Below are 23,647 nucleotides of genomic sequence, written 5' to 3' on the forward strand. Positions count from 1 at the left end.
CTAGATGTACAAGCTGGGTTTTGAAGAGGCAGAGGAACCAAAGATCAAATTGCCAGCATTTGCTGGATCATGGAGAAAGCAAGGGAGTTCCAGAAGAGCATCTACTTCTGCTTCATTGACTACACTAAATCCTCTGACTGTGTGGATCACAACAAACTGCGGAAAATTTTCAAAGAGATGGGAATACCAGACCATTTTATCTGTCTCCTGAGAAACCTTTATGCAGGTCAAGAGGCAACACAGACACAGGCAATGGACTGGTTCAAAACTGGAAGAGGAGTAGGGCAAGGCTGTACTGTGTCACTCTGTTTATTCAACTTCTATGCAGAGTACATCATGGGAAATGCCAGGCTGCATAAATCACAAGCTGGAATCAAGATTGCTGGGAGAAATATCAACAACCTCAGATGCAGAGATGATACCACTCTAATGGCAGAAAGCAAAGAGGATCTAAAGAGCCTCTTGAGGATGGTGAAAGAGGAGAGAGAAAAGCTGGCTTGAAATTCAACATTCAAAAAACTAAGATTATCACATCCTGTCCCATTACTTCATGGCAAACAGAAGAGGAAAAAGTGGAAGCAGTGTCAGATTTTACTTTCTTGGGCTCCAGAATCACTGTGGACGGTGACTGCAGCAGTGAAGTTAAAAGGTGCTTGCCCCTTAGAAGCAAAGCTATGACAAACCTAGACAGCATATTAAAAAGCAGAGACATCACTTTGCCAACAAAGGTCCACACAGTCAAGCTATGATTGTTCCCATAGTCACATTCAGATGTGAGAACTGGACCATAAAGAAGGCTGCCCGTGTGTGTGCTAAGTCGCTTCAGTTGTGCCCGACTGTTTGCGACCCTATGGACTATAGCCTGTCAGGCATCTCTGTCCACGGGCTTCTCCAGGCAGAAATATTGGAGTGGGTTGCCATGCCCTCCTCCAGTGAATCTTCCCAACTCAGGGACTGAACACATGTTTCTTATGTCTCCTACATTGGCAGGTTGGTTCTTTACCCCCAGTGCCACCTGGGAAGCCCAAAGAAGGCTAAGTGAGAAAGAGTTAAGTCACTCAGTCGTGTCTGATTCTTTGCAATCCCATGGACTGTAGCCTGCCAGGATCCTCTGTCCATGGAATTCTCCAGGCATGAATACTGGAGTGGGTAGCCATTCCCTTCTCTAGGGGAGCTTCCCAACCCAGGGATCAAACCTGGGTTTCCAACATTGCAGGCATATTCTTTACCTTCTAAGCCACCAGGGAAGTGCTGAAGAATTGATGCTTTTGAGCTGTGGTGTTGGAGAAGACTCTTGTGAGTCCCTTTGACTGCAAGCAAATCAAACCAGTCCATCCTAAAGGAAATCAACCCTAAATATTCATTGGAAGGACTGCTGCTGAAGTTGAAGCTCCAACATTTTGGCCACCTGATGCAAAGAGCCGAGTCATTGGAAAAGACTCTGATGTTGGGAAAGATTGAAGGCAATAGGAGAATGGGGCAGCAGAGGATAGGATAGATAGATAGCATCACCAACTCAATGGACACGAATCTAAGCAATCTCTGGGAGAGAGTGGAGGACAGAGGAGCCTGGCCTGCTACACAGTCCGTGGGGTCGCAAAGAGTCAGACACTACTTAGCAACAGAAGAACAACAAAATTCTTACTTTTAGTTGTTACTAATCTGATCATTAAAACCTAGATTTCCATTATTTTAGTGTACATTTCTTTGATTTCCAGTGTGGATGAACATTCTTCTAAATCTCGGATCTCAGTGTTCTGTTGTATGTTGAAGCTATTTAATAGGTGTCTCTCTTTCCTACAGGACTGTTGTGCTAGTCTACGAGGGTTGCCTGCTCTAACAAACAACTCCCTGAATCTTTAGGGCCTAGCCCAGTAAAGGACTATCGCTTGTTCACACTGCAGTCCAGTTGAGGGCTCAGATCAGGGTTCTGCTCTGGGAGGCCACTTGGGGCCCTAAACTCTATCTAACTAATGTTCCTGTCCTAGCGCCTTCCAGTCCTGGAGGATTCCAGCAGATAAAGGGGAAGACAGTCTTAGAGACTGGGTAGGAGAGCTTTTAGAGTCTAGGCCTGCAAGTGACCAACACCACTTCTGTAACAACTCAGTCGTATAACTCCTGAACTGCAAGAAGAGTGGGAAAATGTCTAGCCTTGTTCCCATGAGGAAAGCTCACAGAGGTCTGATGATGTTACATCTCATTTACCATAAGCACCTCCTCTTAAGAATAAGAAGCAGGGCCCAGTTCCCTGTAGCTCTAGCACAAAGCCCTTTACCACACAGGGCTTAGAAATAGCAACAGGTGGTGACTCCAGAAGCAAGGATCTCACAAACAGCAGTCATGCACCCCTGGTCTCAGGGTCATCATAAGACTGTCACCTCATCCTGAGCTCTCAAGCAACCATTCCAGACATCAGGGAGGGAGAGGTTACTCCTACTAGACTCAAAAATCCCTGACATATTTTATAGGTCGTATAGTTAGCACAGCACTTCTCAAAGTGTGGTCTTTGAGACCCTCCAAAGGAGTCTGGGAGGTCAAAATTACTTCATACAATACCACAACGCTCTGTAGCTTTCTACTCTCATTCTCTCACAAGTGTAGAGTGGCGTTTCCAGAGACTTGTGATATCACATGTGACTTGTGATACCACAGCAGACTGATTGCAGAAGCAAGCATGAGAATTCAGCTGTTTTATACTAAGCTTTACCTTAAAGAGAGGTGCAGAAAATCTTAAACAGTGACACTCCTCTCACTACACATTTTGCTTTATAAAAGTTATTTTTCATTAAAAAAAAATTGTCATTTATTTTACTAGAAGCCTGGCATGCTGCAGTCCATGGGTCGCAAAGAGTTGGACGTGACTGAGCAACTGAACTGAACTGAGGACTTGGATTTATCATTGTACTTTTTAAGTGAATAATTATTTAATGCCTTAGTTTTTTAAAAAAATATGGTACATATTGGTATATACAACCCACATAAACAAAAGCTCTTTGGATACTCAATTTTTAAGGAGGATGAGATGGTCCCCAAGACTGAAGGTTTGCGAGTGGTTTGGGGCAGTGGCTAAGATGGCAGTTTCTGAAGCCAAAATGCTTTAGCTCAAACCCTGCTGCTATATAGGTATGAAAAAGAAATAAAGATGAACTATGCTAACAAACTTAGTGTGTGTGACCTTGAACAAATTATTTGGCCTCTCAGCCTGTTTCCCCATGGACAAAATGTGGACCAACATGCTCTTCCTGGCTTGTCTGGTGACTGAATGAGGTAATCCCCATAAACACTTAAAACTGTACTTGGCACATACTGCACGCTCAGTGAATGCTGGCCCTCATTTATTTGTATGCCCACAGCAATCAGCTCAGCGCAACTGCCCAGGAGTACAGCTTGTGTTTTCAGATGCTGAATGTGAAATAAATGGAAGATGATGGAAAAGATACCATACCACAGCCATTCCAAGGCCAGGCTAGGATTCCAGAGTTTGCTTACCTGTCAGCCACATCCAGGTCAGATTCCATCTTGTCCAGGCCTCTGGAGATACCGTCGAGTTGCTCGCCCTGATGGTGGAGGACTCTGGCTGTGTCTTCCAGACGCTTCTGGGTACAGGCCATCAGACAAGTCAGCTCCTTCCCCTTGGTCATGGAGGAGGAGGCCGCCTCAGCGGCAGCTCCTGACTCGGACAACAGCAGCTCTCTCCAGAAATGCTCGATGACGCTGAAAACAGCATTTCGGCTAGGCTGCAAGGAACTGAACCAGTGCTTGCTGTGGTCCCTCTCCAGGATGGTAATGGAACTGAAGATAAAATGAGAAGCTTCTTTCTTGATCTCAATTATACTAGAGAGGGGAAAGCTGACAAGAGTCTCTCTAGTTTTATCAGTCATAAACTTCAGCGAGAGAGAAGTTAACGACAGTCTTCCAGGGACCCATCGCTTTTCAAGCTCTAAATAATAGGAGCACGGCCAGGTTTGGACACAGGTGTCTCCGCTCATCTGGTTCCTGCGTCGGTTTGCACCACGGCCAACGTCGCTCTGCCTCTGAAGGAAAGGGCACACGTTAGTGGGCGGACGAGCCCGAAACAGACCTGGACACCTGGACCAGGGACAGCAGGACACGGACGCTGAGGGGTGATCCGGGTTCCGAGCCCACGGGAGACTCCAGCACAGGCCAGGCCCGCACCTGCACGGGCTCCCACACCACCTGTCACAGGCAGGATGAAGACCGCACCCAACGCGGAAGAGAAGCGAGGGCGGGGGCCAGGCCTGTACTGGTCCCAGAGCACCACGGTCCCCAGGAGCCCTGCACCACAGCACCCTCGATGCTCATCTGTGGCCAGATGCGACCGAGGGAGAAAACCACTGGGAACGACTGCCCACGGATTCTTCACAGGAGCACCACTCTAGCTGCGACGGCTCCCACCACTGTACGTCCTACAAGTTTCTAAACCAACACTCTTCTTTTGACAATTTTATAAGTTTACTTAGTTTCATATAGAAAATAATCCTACAGACTTTTTCATTTGTGTAATCCCAACCAACTTGATAAGAGTTCCATATCATCATATGTACATATTTATATATAGTTTTATATAGTTACAGGTAACAAAGGTATACTATTCATACCTACAGGTTGCATTTACCAGTGCATTTTTTTCTTTTTTTGGACACGCTGCATAGCTTGTGGGATCTTAGTTCTCCAACCAATGACTGAACCCAAGCCCTCAGCAGTGAGAGTGCAGAGTCCCACCCACTGGACCAGCAGGGCATTCCTTATCAAAGCATTTAAAAGTCATGAATGACAGATCTGAAACAGCCCTTGTAGAACACTCAGTCCGACCCTCTCATCATACAGATAAAGAATATAGGGCCAAGAAAGGATGAAGACTTTGTACAGGGTGAAACCACAAGTTTTAAGTCCCCCAACACACTATGCTGGGCTGCAAGCAGAAAAGAAACAACATCCTTGGCTCACAGAGCTTAAGAGTCCACTGGAATTCTATAAACTTCCTCACTGAGTTATACTCTAAAGACTCAAGACTCTTCAAAGTAATTACTGTACTACATGCCGCATCAAACAACACAAGGCTAGACACCACAAAAGGGAGTAGCTGCGCCTGAGAAGCTGCACTGAATTCAGAGGCCCGGTGATAAAGAAATAAAGTCACTTGAGATTTGGAAGAGCATCATCAACTGTGAAGTGAGTTAATGCGAGAAAACAAAAAACCCAAAGCTCATAGGTTACAGGCATAAAAAGAGATGTAAAGAAGTCTTAACTGGACTACAGGGGCATCTAACTGGTCTCCCGCCTTTGTACTCCAAAACACTACCTGCTGCTGCTGAAACCTTCTTTCCAGAGTGAGAGAGGCCTTACCCGCCCTGACCCCTCCTCCCCTCTTTCTACCTTGCGGGGCTGTACAGAACTTATGCACACTTACAGAACATGTTAAATGGTAGGATGACCACTTGTTATTTGACTGCAGGCTCTCAAAGGGCAATGATCATATTTTATTCATAACCCTGACTCAGGAAACACTTTGAGACTGAACGAGTGCAGCAGATACTCATGGCTCATGGTGTCTGTCCAGCTGTGACCCTCAGCACAGTTGTGGTCGGTGCTCAGGCTGGCCTCACCCTGCTGCTTAATGGTCTCCATACAAGGTGTGGACATTACAGAGAGGGAATTCTTCACAGTGTTTCTCCACATATTATATCAAAAACTGATATGAAATTTTATGTCATGAGAACTGTCCAAGAATATCTTCCTTGTAACTGTGGATAGTGTCTTCCTCCTGGCTGAGAGATCTGTTTCCTGACCAGGATAAGAAGTGAGTGTCCCCTCTGAGGCAAGGGTTAGACAGGTTTGCTAGCAGTCCCCCCATAAGTTATGCCACAAACCCATGGAATGTGCAGCATCCACGTGGGCCTTAGAAGTCAGGGGCAAAGTGGGCAGATGTACAAGAATCCTGCTACACAATAGGCCCTTTCTCTCTGACCAAGGGCCTCCTGTCTTCTTCCACATCTGCAAAACTAAGGCAGGCTCACTCTCAAACCTATAATAAAGTCTCAGACTCTTCATGATTCCCGGCAGTGATGCGCACCCCAAGATCATTCTATTTTGGGGTATGGGTTCTTCATACCAGAATCTCTATTAAAACTAAGTATTTAGGAAGTAAACTCCACAAATCAACTCTATCAACTCATAACACCCCTAAGATGTTTCTATTTGACTTAAGGGAATCAAGACTTTCCCCAAACTTAATTCATTTTAAAAATAAGTACATGAAAAGCTCAAAAACAGGAGTCAGAAGGGTAGTTATAGCCAGGGAGAAGGGGGCCTTAAGGAGGACCCTGTGGTACTGGTAATGTTCTGCTTCTTGCCCTGGGTGTATTCATTTTGTGATAATTCAAGATTTGTGCTTTTTCTGTTCTTATGATTGGCTACTTTTTCTGCATTAACACTTCAATGGAGGATTTACTATTTACTAATAAAATAAAATTATATTAAAAATTAATAATAAATGTACGTACACATGAGAGATGTACCAAAACTAAATTTCAGCTGGGTATCACAATTTTGAAAACACCTAAAATCACTGCCTTGGGTAGCAGTGCATCTAGAAGACTACAACACAAAGCTCTCATACAGATAATGGCCGGTGTTCCCACTCATCTGTGAATGACCCCTTCTGTGTGTGACTCGGCCCTCCTTGCATCCACTTCCTGATCTGTAGATGGAGGTCACTGTACGTATCTCATACTGCAGTGGTGAGGCTTAACTGAACCGATCTGTGAAAGGTGCTTCGACGAGTACTTGGCACCTAATATATGCTGTAAGTGTAATTATGAATACTACAAAGTATCTATAGAGCTAACTCAGCTCATCTATTAGGTGTGAAGAGTCTACAGTTTTCTCTTGATCCCACTTCTTTAGCAACCGCTAAAGCATCACTATACTCAGAATCTGTCATTTGGTCTCATTAGTTTTCACCATCTGATCAGAGTTGGCTACAGACAGCACCTGAAGAGAAAAAGAAACATGCCAGTGAAACAGAGAAGAAAAGAAAGAAGGATGCGTGTAGACATGCAAAATTAAGGTGTCAAAACAACCTGATTCCATTACAAGAGGAATAAATTTAACTATGTTAATCAAACTGAAGCACTTTCCAAATATATTCTAGAACTTCTCTCAATCACAACAGCAAGGGCTGGCCCAAACTTCCCAGATACGCGTATGTGCCAGTCAAGCCCTGTTACAACTACAAAGCAGTCCAGTTTCCTAGGGCTGCTAATTACTAATACCTGCGATTAGGACAAGCCTAGAAGAAAGCTGCCACACCAAGATGAGAATGTTGTCATCACTACAAAGTAAGACATGGCACTTGGAAGTAATAAATATAAAGGTATCAGGGCTGGAGGGACCACAGAGATCATCTCCAATTCACTTCATTCAACACATGAATGAGCACAGTCCTATCATGGCAAAAGCTCTCAAAGTCCACTGATAGGACTTTCCTGGAGGTCCAGTAATCAAGAGTCCGCCTGCCAATGCAGGGGACACAGGTTCGATCCCTGGTCTGGGAAGACCCCACACGCCACGAGCAACTAAGCCCAGGCACCACAACCCCTGTGTGCCTGGAGCCCGCACTCTGTGGCAGGAGAGGCCACTGCGGTGAGAAGCCTGTGCGCTGCCATGAAGAGCAGCCCCACCCCCCAGCACAACTAGAGAAAGCCCACACATGGCAAGGGAGACTCAGTTTAGCCAAAAATAAGTAAATAATTTTTTTTTAATTGAAAGTCCGCTGACGGCTTGGCTAATACTTTCAGGAGTATTAGCATCTTCAAGTGTTTTCTCTGAGTGTCAATTCTGAGAAAGCAATAGCCTTAGGATCTACATATTTAAGGAGACATGAACCCAAGAATCCATCTTCTCAGCCAACATGATGATGAATGCCAGACCAACACTAAAAACACACTGAACAAACAAACAAACTCATACTCCCAGCTCGGCAGGGCTCTGTAAACGATCCAGGAAATCCATGCTCTTATGTCACTGGAAAGCTAACGAAGATCTCCTCAGCTGTTTGAAACTCCTGACCTTCTGTACCAAAGACTGGTGTCATCTTCTTTGCGGGCGTTATCTGTGAGCTCCCTCCCAGGTCCTCCCGGCACATGCTAGGATTGTGAAGAAGCAGAAAGCAAGGGGCAGAGCAGTTGGGAGGGGGCCTTTCCTCTTAAACAGCAGTTCCCACTGGACAAAGGAACTGCAAAGCCAAAGGGTCTTCATCAGACCTTTCTCCCTAGAAAGAACACTCGCCCAAGCGCTCTGAAACAGACATAAAACAGACTACAGAGCATCGCCTGACTGGGACGCAAGGGAGGTGCAGACCTTCAGCTTGTTATGCCATCCTTCCTGAGTTGTAAGGACCCTGGCAAGCCACCTGCATAGCCCGCTAGCACCGTCTTGCCGTGAGGCCTCTGCGCAGTCATTCAGATGTGAATAAGAGAAAAGATTTTTCTCTGAGAATTAGGGGACGACTAACCCCAACAATTTAACCATGTTTTTCAGTGTTTCCACATCCAAGACAAGGTGCCTCTGGCCTCAGTCACCAGTGTGCTCATAGCTCTGGTCAGGCTCCAGCTCTGAAACTGGCAGGACCTCATCCTTCTGACTGGAAACAGCCTCCCGCCACCTGGCCACCCTGTGCCCGCCATCAACCCCAAGAGAGCTGATGAGGGGCAGGAGCTTGTTTACTGCTCCTCCCCACACGTAAGAGATTGACTCAGCATGAAAACTGAGTTCACACTAACAAACCACCTGACCTGAGCCGTCATTCCTGAGCATGTACTCTGGGAGGTACTCCTTGAACACTGAGATTACGCACAAATCCCCCACAGAATTGTTGAGTCTGGCATTGCAGCATCCAAGGAACCATGCTGTGGTTCCAGTGCCAGCTCCATCACAAACTTAATGACCGTGGAAAAGTTATTTCACCTTCTGGGTCTCTGTTAACCATTAAAATCACTAAAAGACCCAAGGACAACAGCAGCTCTAAACTATTCTAAAACTCTCTAAAGAGAGAAAAGAGGAAAGAAAATTCAAGAGAAGAGCAAAAACACTTCTCTTTCCTGTAGTATATAAAAGAAATACGAGAAAAGTACTTAGGTTTGACGAATACCAAGGAAAAAGCAAAAGGAGAAACCTGTGGCCACAACTTTTCCTACAACAGAGTTCCATGGCAGCCTTCCAATCAGACCAAAATAAATGACGATTAAGTGGAAGAGCCAAAGGAACAACATTCCTGTGTGCGTTAGCATGACCCCACAGACACCCTCCCTTTCCCTCGTTAGGACTCGGATACCACACCTGTCCCTGGGTGTCCACCTTTCCTCTCTCCATGCACAGTTTGTGGGAAGCAGTGTCCCCACTCCCTCAAAGACCAGGTTCTAGTCCTCTTGATCCCAACCCCCTCCCTCTCCAGCAGCAGTAACTTCTCTGTCCCTTCACCACTAGGAGAGGGTATGCTTTTCCCCACCTCTAAGGGCCAAGTAGTAAATATTTTAGGCTTTGTGAGCAGATGGTCTCTGTTAAACTATTCTGCTGTTGCAGACTGTAAGTAGCCAGACAATCCCCACAGTCCACTCACTGTTCCTCCAAGAGACTCCAAATGCGGCCCTGTGCTTGGCCACCAGCCAGGAATGTCCCCCTCCAGACAGGCTCCTGTCCCCACTGCTCACGGACACTTCTCAGCCCAGGCCTCCAGGTGGCCAAATCTAATGCACACATCTGTTCTAAGCTCTGTCCAACATACCTGCCTACCTCCTGGGAGACATCATGTCTTGGATTCTTGGATACCATGCTCCCCTGGTCTCCCACCCCCTGGAGCCTGTTTTCAGCCTGCTCTGCTGGTTCTTCCTCTTCTACCTGACTGCTAAATGCTGGAATCACCAGGTCACAACCTTGGTCCTCTTAATCAATACTCGGTTCTTAAGTGAGTCAACACAGTTTCGTGGCATTAAATATACCTTCCAGCTGTTGCCTGGCAAACTTTCCTGTCCAGCCCAGACTCTCTTGAGACGTGAGTACTGCCTGGGCATTTCCACCTGACCATCTAATAGACATTTCCAACTTAGCAAGCCCCTCCATCTGCTCCCGAATTTCAGTGAAGGTGTGCCAGGTGAGTTCTCATAGATTCCCTCTGCCTTACCCTCTCAATCCATCAGCAAGTCCTGGCAGCCGTTTCTCACACCCGCCCTCTGCGCTCCCCGCCCCACAGCCACAACACTAGGCAATGTTGTCACCACTCCCCTGGACAACCTCCCAACTGACCTCCTTGTTTCATTCTGCCCCCCCACTCATTCTTTATCCAGCAGCCAACGTGACAACCGTAAAACAAAATGAGAAAATATCGCTCTTCTACTGAAACCCTTCCCCATGTACCTTGAGCAAAGTCACCAGCTAAGACAGGTAGGCTTTAGTAACCACAGCCACACCACCCAGCCCAGTAGAGACAGCCTCTCTCTGCTCCGTTCTTCAGGGCTCCCCACCTGCTGCTCTTTGGACTCTGAATGGCCAACTCCACCTCACTCTCCAGGTCTCTGTTCCAGTGGCATCCTTGCCTCTTCACCAACCACAGCACTCACGTTAACTCCAAAGAGCCTGTGAATGTGTTTACATGTTGACCAACTGGGTCAAAACACTGGAGAAGGCAAACACTACAAGGAGGGTGCCTTGGGGACAATACTGGTGCAAAACAGGAACCCGGGAAATATGGGATGAGTGAACTACAAATCATACGATGTGAAAACACCAGCTGTGTCCACTGGGGACAGTCGTCTTCCTTCTATATGCTAAATTAGGTCCCCATTCTATGCTAAGTTCCTGGAGGCCTTACTTGGTCCTCGCCTGCTGTAACCCGGAACCCACATCTCCAGTGAAAACACAACACACCTGCTGACCTATGGAGAGAGTTGAATTAGGGAGGAGAGGTCATGGCAAGACACCTCAAGAGTGTCTAAAAGTAACCCACACAGTGATGCTCTCGGGGAAGAAATGAGTGGTCACAGGGACTGAACTTACAACATCCTGCAGTTAGTATAATGGATCTCTTTTAGCACTTCCATCAGACCTGTGTCCTGGAGTAGACTCAGTATCAAGTAAACAGCCTATTTTTAGTTAATTTCCAATGTAACAGACCAAGCAGCATTTTACACACCTTCCAATAACTCCTGACCATAAGAAGGATTAGAGTCAGAACAGTGGGAGCAGTGTCTCCAGGCAGCAGCAGTCAGTCTTTTCCATTACCTTCACCTCCCGCTCCTCAGAGGCTCCCACGTTCAACCTGGGAGGTTTGGGGTGTTTCATGGCAATAACACAGCCTATTCACATGGCATGCACCATCTTCTTAACTTCCCAGAGCCGAGAACTAGGCTTTTATGTTATTCCCACTGCATTTCCTAAAACACTAACTTTTAAACTCCCCTCCTGCTATTTTTCCTCTGGCCCTCTGTGGGGTGTGTCACTGGGATGTGATAAGGCATGCCATGCTCCCAGATCTGATTCAGGTCTGGGTGGAGCTCAGGAATGTGCATTCGCCACCAGTGCCCAGGTGATACCAGGGCTGTTGTCTAGGGGCCTTGGAGGAACACAGACCTGTGTTCCAGTCCCAGTCGTGTTCTCAATAGCTATGTCAGAAACTCATGCATACAATGGCAGTAATAGGGTCAACACTAGAGAGCCATCATACAAACTAGAGAAAATACAGGACAAAATACCTGGCCCAGGGCAAATGCTCGAGAAAGGAGACATTCTCTCCTACACTGAGCTACTCGTTCAGTTGCCCCAACAATCCTGGGAAGCATGGGGACCTGCTGGCCTAAAGCGTCCCCTTACTTATAAAACTTAGTCGCAACCACAGAGCTTCAGAAGCTGGAATTCTGGAATTCTTCCCAGGCAATGTCTATCTGAACTCCATATTTCCCTTATAAGGCAAACTTTGAACCATATTTCCCAAATCTTTAGACAATTATGAACATTCTGCTGCCCATACTTTTCCTATTTGCCTTCCATACTCTGCACATACCACAACTAAAATCAAATAACTAAGGAACATCCAGTCAATATGTGGCAAAAAAAAAAACCAAAACTGACAACTGTTAATCTTTTTTAAAAAGTTAAAAGCAGCAAAAGCTTACATATGTAAATTCACTTACATATAAAATAGAAAGACAGACTGTGTGTGTCTGTGTGTGTGTGTATGTGTACAGAGAGGGACATAGAGGAAAAAAAAAAAAGAATGAATGAGTACATGCCTGGAAGGATAACTCTATATCAAGAAAAAAAAAAAAAGCTCATCTCTGGATGGAATTAAGGGTGACTCTTTTTCTCCATTTTAACTTCTAAAGGCATTCTAACTTTCTGCCCAACACTGGCCCAATGAAGAATTCCACAGCTTGAGATGGCACAATAAGACAGACTGGGAAAAGCGCCCAGTGCACAATCACACGACCCCTCACACTGCTCTGCTCGCCACAAACTCTCCACCACCTGTCCCCTCTTACCCACATTCTCAGCTCCCACTTCAGACCCCTCCTCTACCTGGACTTCAGACTCTCCCTAACTCACTTTCTTCCTAGTCCTCCCCTCTGCCTTACCCCACTTCTGGTCCTTGCTGTTCTCCTGCATAAGCTTTAACCCCCCTGGAAAGAGTCTCCACCCCCAAACCCCTCTCCAAAGCTCAGAGAGCCCCAATATCCCCAGAGTCTCCCTTATGCCACCTATAAGGATAAACAAGGTTACATCTTCACTGTTCAATAAAGGGGAAGAAGCTGCCCCTTCTCTACCCTTTGAGTGTTTCTTTTGGTCAGGAATGAAACAAACTCAGTGTTCAGATTTTACAGGGCACAGTCACCACCTGCTGACTCAGAGTTGTAAATAAACAGGGACCTCCAGGACCCAGGAGTCTCTTGTCAGGCACAGACTACACAGGTGCATCTATTTTTCCCTCGAGGCAATGACAGAGGTCTTCACAATTCTTTCTCTGCTTTTTGTGTGTGAAATGTGTGAAGTTCTGCCCAACTCTACTCTCTTGCAGATGCCTTAAATGTATGTAATCTGCTCACACAGCAATGAAACTGTTTTCTTTTCTCCATATTGATACGGGTAGATTTGAGTTGGAAGGACATGTATTTCTCCAACATGCTGAGACCCTGACGTGTCATCCCCACTCAAGTCCCCCTTTTTTGTCCCTCATTTCAGGTCTGCTGGTGTGCACAGCCTCGTATCTCCACACTTGAACCCCCACACCTTCACTTCAGACCCTCGCTATTCCCCCAGCATCTCCTCCAGGTTCCCACCACCCCCTCCAGGTCCCATCATCCTATCTTGGTCTACACATCCCCTCCACGTTCTCAGCATCGCCCTAGGCCCTCAGCACTCCCCTAACCCCTAGCATCCCCACCAGGTTCCACCATCACCGGCAAATTACAGCATTCCTTCCAAGTCCCCATCATCTCCCAAGGCCTCTCCATCCCCTCCAGGTCCCCAGCATCCCTTGAAGACCCCCAGCATCCCTCAGATCCCACCTCTGGCCCTTGTACCTCTTTGTTAGCCCTGCCCACATCCCATCAACCTTCCGCAGTCCTTGAAGGTTGAGGAAGGAAAGAAGAGTCCTTGCCTCGCTGGTAGCGTCAGGGGGCATTATGCCGGAAGGGCACAAGCCCAGCTGCACACTGGAGACACCGCTTACCTGAGTCGCTGGGAAGACGAGAAAACAGCGAGACTCGGGGCCGGCACCGTTCGACAACCTCTGAAGCCCTGGGGTACCCGAAGCTGGGTCGAAGCCGCTGCAGGCCGTTCCAGTACCGGGTGCGGGCCGCAGCATGAAGCGAGCATGCGCGCAGGGCCTGGCTCGCCGTGTTTCAGGCTCCGGCAGGAACTCCGAGTGCAGACTCTTGGTTCCGCTTGACTGCTCTGGGACTACCGCGGGCTCTGCTGTCTGTACCTCGCCGGTTTCTCTCTGGCCGGCTGTGGGCTGTGAGCCACGGACGCCCAGAGGGTTTACTCCGGAAGCAGTTCTAGCAAACACTTCCTTTTTCTTCTCCCAGTTTAAAGAGCAGAGACGTAGGAATGCCCAAGTGGGATTCCGGGCTTCCGCCCTTCGCGGGTCCGCGGCCGGGAGACTTCACCGCTGTTTCCATTATCCGTACCAGCCCCTCTGTCCCCGCTGCTCCTTCGACATCCCCCGAGCCCCGCCCCGTTCCCAGCAGCCCTCCAGACTCCCCGTCCCCCGGCGGCAGACTCCCAGCCCAGGTTTCCCTGCACCCCACGGACGCAGAACCTGGCCCGGGATGGACAGGGAGACGCGCGTGTTCGCCGAGAGCCACTTCAGAGGCCTCGAGGGGCGTCTCCCCAGCAGGGTTTGTCCGAAACTGGACCGCGTGGACTTCATCGAGAAGCCGGACTCCTTTTCCTACGCCGACTTTTTCAAGGGCTACCTGCTCCCCAACTTGCCCTGTGTTTTTTCCAGCGCCTTCACCGAGGACTGGGGCAGCAGGAGGCTCTGGGTGACACCCAGCGGAAAGCCCAACTTCGATTATCTGCTTCAGAACTATGGTAAGGACTGGGCAGGAACACCCTGGAGTGCAAGGTCAGGCCTTGACTCTGACCTGAGTCAGACTGTGAGGGCGGAGATGAGGAGAGCCAGAGAGGGCTTGAGGGAGGCAGGGCATGAGAATTCACTGGAGACAGTGTAGCAGTGAATTGGAGGGCGGACAGGGTCAGGGAGGATGGACAGGCTGGAGGACTCTCAGAAAAGTCTTGTGCCTGACCCTTTGCTTTCAGGAGACGTGGTTGTACCTGTTGCAAACTGTGGGGTCCAGGAATACAACTCCAACCCCAAAGAACACATGCCCCTCAGAGACTACATCAGCTACTGGAAAGAGTACATTCAGGCAAACTACTCCTCTTCACGGGGCTGTTTATATCTCAAAGACTGGCATCTGTGCAGGTAAAAGGGCCTGGAATACTGGCCACAGCACTGCTTCTCAGTTCTGAGTGAGCCCTGGCTGCACGCAGAGGAACTGGGCTATAACCCATTTAGGAATTTAACGTGATCTCTTCAGTGGTTCAAAGTGTCATTCTCTCCAGTCATGGCCATCTCACTATGCCATCACAGGCTTGCCTGCTGTGAAGAATGTGGGCCTGGCAGAGGCGCATATGGCTGTGGTTACCCACCTCTTCGTTGTCAGTTTTGCCCAGAACCTTCCTTGTCAGCTTCACCGCCATCTAACTGGCAGCACCCAGCCTTTGCCTGTCTTCTCAGGCGTCCTGGGACCAGCCTCCCGTGTCCAAACCTACTTCCCTAGGTCAGGCCTCTTACCATTCACCTTGGTTGCTGCCAACCTCCAGACTGCCCTGCCTCAGGTACTGGACTCCACTGGTAGGCTCACTGAAGTCCAAATGAGCTTTCCAGCAGGACTGTGTCTCTCCCGTTTAAAAATCTCCATCACTAACAAGCAATGGCAACTGTTTAATGTGGCCTTCCAAGGTCTGTCCCCACCCACTGCATACTTCTTCCACCTGGAGAGCTCGAAGGATGTTGTCCTCAGAAACATCTCGCTCATGTGGGCAATCCCACCCCTTCTGTGGTGATCCCATTCTCTGAGGTGGTCCTCGGGTTTTGTAGCCATTTCTCCTGCCAGGGTTATGCTTTTCACAAGCAGAGAAGGGGTCCTACCCAGATCCCCACTCTCTGGCACGGGGCCTTGGCACAGAGTAGGTGCTCATTTAATAAATGAGTGACCAATTGAGTTCTTGTTTCACTGACGCAGGAATTAAGACTCAAAAAAAAAAAAAAAATGAATTCAGGCCCTTGTGATTCCCAAGAGCAGTCCAAGAGTACATGAAAGGCATCAGCAGCATCCTGCTCACAGCTTGCCTTGGTACTAGCTGCCACAGTTTCTTACCTGGCAGATAGAAGCTAAGATGCAACCAAACTCTGGCTTTGGCCTCAGGGATTCATATTCCAGCAGCCCAGATGGACTCATAGACTCAGACGCTCATGTCCTGTGAATTTGTGCTTCAGATAAGCAATGAGTGGTTTTTACATACTTACCCTAGAAGCTTGTTCACTGTTTATTTGAAATTCAGTTTTGATAGAGTGTCTTGCGTTTTCCTGGGCAACCCAAAACTAAAAAGAGCAGAGGAAGACCTGCATCAGGTAGGCAGGGGTAGCCACAGGGGAGATAATGTCTGAGCAGGGTTTTGAAGGGCAAGCAGGTGTCTGTTCGTGTACAGAGGCATGGCAGCGGAGGAATCTGCACGGTGTTGGGGAGACTACCCGTGGTGTGGCACCACTAAGGCTGTACCCTGGCATGGCTCTGACCGACAGTGTTGTGTGACCGTGTAGATAGATGCGCACTCTCCCTTGGGCTGGTTTGGAATGTTCCTCTACTTGGGATCCCATCGGTTGGGCTGTGGGGGTGAACCAGGAGAGTGAGGGATTGAGAAACAAAGCAGAAAGGAGTTTGGTGTACCTGGGCTGTCCTCATGGCTGGGCTTATGGCTTTGAATCTGCTTGATGGTCCGGGTCACTGGTGTGCGTAAAAAAGTGGAAGCGCGCAAACTCGGGAAGCCGTCATGATGCAAATGACGCATTTATAACGCCAGCTCAGCCAGAGGCTGAGATCCTGGAATGGGTGTGCAAGGGGCCCTAAACATCTAGGTTACTGCCTGTACAAGTTATCTAGGTTCTGTCATAGCACCCCCAAAGCCATTTTATCTGCTTACATCTCTGGTTCAGTCATTTGGGCAGGGATCAGCTAGGGTCACTTGGGGCTGTAGTCATCTGGTGGCAGGGCTATGGCTGGATGGTCTGAGGTGGCCCCACTCCTGGTGGTTGGTGCTGACTCCAGAAGGCAGGTCAGGGTCATTCACATAATTTCAAAACTCTCATGATATTTCATGTACTCAGGATGTGGGTGCTGGGAGGTTGGCTTGTAGCCACTTATGCTGCAGCTTCATGCCACTTTCTAAAGGGACTTCTTGGCAGAAGGCGTGTTCACCCTGCCCATATACTTCTCATCTGACTGGCTCAACGAGTACTGGGACGCCCTAGACGTGGATGACTACCGCTTCGTTTACATGGGGCCCACCGGCACTTGGTAACTGCCTGTCTGCTCCCATCCGCCATCCTACACCCCTGTCCCAGTCACTCCTGAACCTTCCTGTTGGTCTGTTGGCTCTTGCCCAGAGCCTCTCAGAGATCCCTGTTAGCCAAATGGAAAGAGCTCCTACACCTCCTTTGTGATGTTCCGGGGTTGGGGAGGTTTGGCCCTCCCACCTGGCTCCCAGGCCAGGTGTGAGAACTGGGGACCACTGAGGCCTCTGAGCCTGGCCAGTCTATTCAGAAGAGGCATAGCCCACACCCAAGCCACATGGCACCAACAGGAGCTCTTGCACAGGTCGCCGTTCCATGCTGACGTTTTCCGCTCCTTCAGCTGGTCCGTCAACATCTGCGGGAGGAAAAAGTGGTTCTTCTTCCCACCAGGGCAAGAAGAAGCCCTGCGGGATTGCCACGGTGGCCTGCCCTACGACGTGACCTCCCCCACCCTCCTGGATAGCCGCCTACACCCCATGCGAGATCGCTGTGGCCCACCACTGGAGGTCACGCAGGAGGCAGGCGAGATGGTGTTTGTGCCCAGTGGGTGGCACCACCAAGTCCATAACCTGGTAGGATGGCACTCCACACCCCACGACCTATGGCCCGGGCGGGTCAGGGAAACAGGCCACGGTACTACACTGGGCTAACTCTTACTCTGACTCAGCTGAGCACTTTGGCGTGCCAGCAGCTCTCCTTGCCTTCAGCACCTTCCTGAGTGCGTTCCTGCAGAGTGGGCAGGGAGAGCCTGGGTATGGGAGGGGGCAGGCCATGGGCAAGACTGGTGCTGCACGTAGCCATGTTGGTTCCCGCACACAGCGCTGCTGACGGCCCCCAGCCTCTTTGCCTCCCTTACATGTTACTTTCTTGGGTGACAGTGGGCAAGGGATCCACACACGTGGGGTTGTCCCAGCCTTTGGGGAGCCCCACTATGGGTTAATAATTGTGGATTAGGATGATCCCAGCCCCAGCTCCCTCTTCTCTGCCAGCTCCCACTGGGAGATAGGAGTGGCTTTTCCCAGCTGAGGAAGTCTGAGCGGATCTCAAGACAGGGAGGGGACAGTGCCCCCTGAGGGATCATGAGGACAGCCTGCGCCCTGCCCCTTCCAGGAGGACACCATCTCCATCAACCACAACTGGGTCAACGGCTGTAACCTGGCCAATATGTGGCACTTCCTGCAGCAGGAGCTCAGTGCTGTGCAGCAAGAGGTCATTGAGTGGAGGGACACCATGCCTGACTGGCATCACCACTGCCAGGTGGGACAACTGGTCTGAGCAGTAGTGGGGCACGGGCTGAGTGAGGCTCGCCACAGCTATGTAGGAGTAGGAGGCGGGTAGGGGCCTACCTGGGCCAGGGCCACAGTCGGGGCAAGAATATGCTCACTAGGCCAAGGCCTCAGTCGGGGAAAGGTGTGGGAAAAACCCCGGGACAGCCTGCAATCTGAAGGGAGGTGTGGTCTCTGAGGTCGGAGCTGCAGTCTTAGGGGCCCAGTGGCAACTAGGACTACCTATGTGAGTGAGGGTCTGGGCTTCCAGGCTGCAGGACTCAGACCCCTTTGATCACTGGCCGACCCCCAGGTGTGTCTCAAGGACTGGACTGTGTGTCAGGGCCCTTTGTAGCCTAGACTCAGTATAGGGTCAACAGAGCTTGCCCAGAGCTATGAGTGAGCAGCAGCTCACTGGCTGTTTCTTTCTGACCCAGGTCATCATGAAGTCCTGCTCTGGGATTAATTTCGAAGAATTTTATCACTTCCTGAAGATCATTGCTGAAAGGAGGCTTCTCCTCCTTGCGAAGGGGATGAGCCTTGGCCAGGTGGAGGGTGGCGAGGACACTGGGTTGGGCCCCCAGCAGGCCGCATTTGACATTGGCCGCATAGCTGAGGTGCTGGAGTCCGTGGTGGCCCACCCTGACTTCCAGAGGGTGGATCCTAGTACATTCTCACCACGGCCAGAGGTACTACTGCGACAGCTGGAAGAGGCTGTAGCTGCCACCACATCCCTTTAGTGCGTGCTCTGAGGACTGGGTGAAGCACGTCTCTGGGGAACGCTGGAGGCACCAGTGTGAAAGGCAGTCATCCTGCTCCAGGATCCCTTCTGGAAATAAAGCTCTGCCCTCCTGTGTGGCCTGGGACTTGTCACCTCCCCGTTGAACTGTCACTTCAGTGTCCCAGGCACAGATCCTGCTCTTAGGGGTCTGGTATGTCCTGGCTCTCTTTTGGCATCCCTGGGGCCCTGACGCCTGTCCAGAAGGTCCAGGCCCCTTGTCCTTGTGAGGCTCAGCCAGGACTGGGAACTGGATCTTGTGGGGGGGTGCATGGGGAAGTGGTGGTCATTTGGACCCAGGGCAAGGAGGTTAGGAATGTGCTGGGGACTCAGGAGTGGGGGTGGCATATGGCCAGGTCTTCTTCCCCCTTCTTCCCCCGACCAGCCTTCCCTCAGCAAAGGCTAGCACCCATGCTGACAGCCTCCCATCCTCAGCAGTGCAGGGCCCCCTCTGCAGCAGCACCACATCCCTGCATGAGTCCACACATCTCCCACTAGAAGAGGGTTCTCAGTGTAAGGTAGAGACTGAGGCCCAAGGCAGACCCAAGATCCAAGGCCTATGTCTCCATCCCACATTGGAATCACTTTAAATAGAGCGTTCCTTCCCTCTTCTGGCCTTTGACCCTCTTTTCCCCAGCAGGATCTTGTGCTGTCTATTAGTCAGAGCTCCAGGCCTCATGTGCTATCCTTCATGCAGGTCTCCCAGATGTCATAGGTACATCGTTCAGGTGCTCTTTGGGCCCTGGCAATAGGGCAAGGCAAAGTCTGTCCCCCTCCTGCTTGCTACAGCAATACCTTTCCCCTGCAGAGACTCTGAGGTCACCCTTGTAGCTGCACACCCAGTGAGGGAGAATGCCTTGTCTGAGGTCTCCCTGCAGGCCAGGTAGGGCCCAGAGGCCAGCTGGAGCCTGGGTCTCTTCCACACCTCATACACCATCCAGCTTCAACTCATTGCACACCCACTATTGGCCATCTAAAGTCACTTTGCACACTGATTCAACAGCCACTCTTTGTGCACTCATTCTGCCCTGTCCAGAATTTATCATTACACTCTTTTCACACTTATCTGTACCATCCAGTTTCCACTTGTTGCACACCTATATTATATGCAGTAGTCAGTTTTCAGGATTCTCCACAGAAATGGAACCAATAGAATATATGTAGAAAAAGAGGTATTAAGGGCTGGTGAGTGTGGAATTTGCATGATAGGCTGCAGATCCAGGGAACAGCTGACATTGCAGTCTTGAGTCTAGAGGCTGGAAATTCAGGCAGGGCTTCTGTGATCCAGTCTAGAGGCAGAATTGCCTTTTTGGGAAACCTAGGTCCTTTGCTAGTAAGATCTGAAACTGATTTAATGAGGTCTACCCACATTTTGGAGGGTCATCTGCTTAAAATCTCTTGAGTTGAATGTTAATCACATTTTAAAAATGCCTTCACAGCAACATCCAGACACTAGCATTTAGCCAAATAACTGCACCATGACCTAACCACACTGGCACATAAAATGGACCGTTGCAGTCACTCCTTACATATTCACTGGTCACTCTGCTTCATCCAGTGCCCCGTTCTTACATGCCCACTCAGACTCACCAATATCTCCTTGCACACTCACTGTGTAATTAAAAAGCCGGTGACTGCCATTTCCAGGTCACTTTGCACATCTACTTGCTATCTGGAGTCACTGCATACTCTGCATGTGCAGTTCACCAACTAGTCTGCATGTGTGTCCCACTCTCACTCCAGCACACTCCTGTAGCATTAACAATCGCTCCTCCCATGCTCACCATCAAATTTTCTATTCTCACACACTACTGTGTGCTAGTCTATAAAGTTATTGCACACACACTGTGTAAGACTGCCCGCACACTGGGGCCAAGTTATCAACTGCCTCCCATGCTCCTCACTCTTCCAGCTTCCCCTTCTACACAGCCATTGTGTGCCATTTAACAGTGCTTGCACACTCACTGCAAAACAACTACTCCACATTTCTGTGAATTTATCTGTCTTTCCTTGCACATTAGTTCTGCACCATCCACATTCATCAATAGTCAACTCCGTTATGGTCGTTATGTATAGTTCAACCATCAGACGTAGGGTGAGCTCTATCTTGCTCATCCTATGTCTTCCTGCACTCCGACTTGCATTCAACAGTCACTTGCGCGAATCCTTGAGGGCCTGGCAGTGGTGAGCCCTACTGTGTGTCTGAGTGACAGAACCATCAGGAAGGAAAAGGTAACTCAGAATTGCCCCACAATTCATCTGTTTCTTGCCTTTAAAGGCTATATATTCAGGGGAGGGTATTGAAAATACGTGACAGTATAGTCTGAAGGCTGTGTAGGATCCCAGGAGCTCCCTCACTGTGCCTGACATTAACTCTTTAATTTCCAATCCTAGGAGAAGCCTCAGGAGGGCACTCAGGTGAGGGCAGGGCAATGTGTGTTTCCCATCCAGGTTGGAAGCAGTCTAGTGTTTAATTGGTAGAGCTGTGTCTGTGCTGTCCATGGATTGTTGGTCCTGGTGGTATACCTTCTCCCTGCCTATCAGGCTGCATCTTGGAGCCCTTCCTACAGGAAAGGTTGACATCTCCATGACATAACCAAGCCCCAGACAGAGAAGAGTGGCCATTGGTGTGCCTGATAGGGGCCTGGGGACCATCTAGGACATCTCTGCATTAAAAGTTTGCAGGGCACTGCAGGGATGCTGGGAATCCTTGTACACAGGCAGCAGGAGTGCTGGTAGAATGCCATCACAAATCTTTCCCTGGAAAAGAAATAAGCAGGGAAAGGAATCCTGAGGTCAGAGGAGTATTCCAATTTATGTGAAGTACTGACCTTGGGAAAGTGGGGTGATGGAAAATCTTGTCTGCCCTCAGTTTGTTTCCTAATAACCTTCCTCTGCCTTCTTCTTTTCCATGTTGTATGTTTTCTCTTTTTCACAAGTTTCTCCACTTAGGGCTTACAGAATTGCAGAGTTTGACCAACAGTTTCCCAATTGGTGGTCAAAAGATATCTCAATAACAGAAGCAGAAATCTCTCCCTCCATAATGTAGAAATCAGCCGTTGTCCTGGGGTAGGAAGTGATCCTGGCAAGAGTTAACTTTTAAGGATGCCCACATTTCAGTGGTTGTTGATATGCCTGTGAAAATACCTTCAGCTTCCAAATTCCCCAAGTTCTGAGGGGCTTTCTCAGCTCCTTGTCCAGTTTAATGATACTGAAACAAACATCTCTGTGAAAGATGGATGTGGATATGTCCTTCAGAGAAGAGTAACTGGTGCTTCTTTCTTCCACATACAATAAACTGATGGCCTTGCAAGACTTACTGAATGAGGAATGAGAGTGTCTGTCTCTTTTTAAACACAAAAAATGAAAGAATCACAACTCCTAGGCTGTAGTAGAAAATGGGATTTTAGTACAATATTCAAGTGCAGCTTTGGCTATTTACAACAATAGTAAACTTTTTTTTTTTCACCTTTTATACAAAAAAAGCAGTTACTCCCTTACCTCTGAAATCTTCCCACTGACCCCTTCTCCTGTGGTCTCATAAGTCCTTGGTGCTTGGCACTTGCAGTGGCACCAGACAACATCAGTGGGATGAAGATGAAGAGCAAGATATGTGAAGTGGGGTCTCTCCTCTACTGGGGAAGGGAAGTGGGTAAGACTGTCACTCTCAGTTGGCCTTGATGATAGAATCTCTGAGATTCCTTCTAGCCTGAGAAAATGGTGGGAGGTAGGACCAGGATCCCTGGGAAGGTCATAGGCAGGTGCTGTGAAACAGGAGAGAACTGCAGTCATCTGACCCAGTGGGTGAATGGGGTTCTGGGCAGCCTGTGAGCACAGCTGGCAGTGAGTGGTACCTGTGAAGGCCACTGTACAGAGGGCAGTATCTGGCAGCAGCAGGCAGGGCACTGTGCCCATTGGCAGTGCTCAGCTAAAGTTAACTAGCCTTCTGGTTCCCAGAGAGCAGAAGGCACCTAAGGCAGTAAAACCTGTGGGAGGCCAGGTTAGCCTGTGAACCGCCCAGCCAGAAAACAGGTTCAGTTGATGAAACAAGCCTGGGGGTGGCCTGGGCTGTCAGGTTTTAGCACGGTGTCTGGTTGACCTGGGCCACTTCAGTCTGGAAGTCTTGAATTCACTCTGGAGAGGGTGATCCTGAGGCTGGCTACTGTCAGGAGTCAGAAGATGCCCTTTGTGAACCAAAGAAAGAGCAAAGTAAGGCTAAAAACTTAAGAGCAGAGATGAATATAATAAGAGAACAACATAACAATGGAGAAAATCAACAAACTAAAAATTGTTTATCTGGAGAAATGAAAAAATTGACAAACATTTAGATAAATTGACTAAGAAAAATGTAGAGAAGGCTCAGCTAAAGTCAGAAACAAAGTTTGGGGTTACCCAGAATGACCCTGGGTGTCCCATCCCTGCTGCTGTTGCTTTGTTGAGTGCAGTGGGTAC

At 49.1% G+C, this 23,647-nt stretch overlaps 2 protein-coding genes across 6 annotated transcripts in view; one reads left to right on the top strand and one right to left on the bottom strand.

The window, feature by feature from the left end:
- The window catches only part of SNAP47 (synaptosome associated protein 47), a 66,757-nt gene extending 52,881 nt beyond the window's left edge, over positions 1-13,876 (bottom strand). For all 3 annotated transcript variants that reach the window (XR_009737306.1, XM_061421410.1, XM_061421409.1), the window contains exons 1-2: positions 13,742-13,876; positions 3,490-4,034 (exon numbers count right to left, since the gene is read on the bottom strand). Coding sequence is in view for 2 of the 3 variants with exons in the window: in XM_061421410.1 (XP_061277394.1) it covers positions 3,490-4,034; positions 13,742-13,876 (680 nt within the window). In the remaining variant the exon portion in view is untranslated. The remainder of the gene's footprint in view (positions 1-3,489; positions 4,035-13,741) is intronic.
- JMJD4 (jumonji domain containing 4) lies at positions 13,875-22,526 on the top strand. Of its 3 annotated transcripts, none has more exons than XM_061421406.1 (6): positions 13,875-14,607; positions 14,836-15,001; positions 17,031-17,156; positions 17,457-17,724; positions 18,263-18,409; positions 18,855-22,526. In XM_061421406.1, the coding sequence occupies exons 1-6, from the start codon at positions 13,875-13,877 to the stop codon at positions 19,155-19,157; spliced, it is 1,743 nt and encodes a 580-aa protein (XP_061277390.1). In that variant the 3' UTR covers positions 19,158-22,526. The 3 variants fall into 3 exon arrangements, with proteins under 3 accessions (XP_061277390.1, XP_061277391.1, XP_061277392.1); XM_061421407.1 differs by having other exon boundaries at positions 17,493-17,724; XM_061421408.1 differs by lacking the exon at positions 17,031-17,156 and having other exon boundaries at positions 14,810-15,001; positions 17,543-17,724.
- Positions 22,527-23,647: the final 1,121 nt, after the last annotated feature.

This window comes from Bos javanicus, chromosome 7, assembly GCF_032452875.1.
Source record: "Bos javanicus breed banteng chromosome 7, ARS-OSU_banteng_1.0, whole genome shotgun sequence".
In the NCBI taxonomy this organism is placed as follows: Eukaryota; Metazoa; Chordata; class Mammalia; order Artiodactyla; family Bovidae; genus Bos; species Bos javanicus.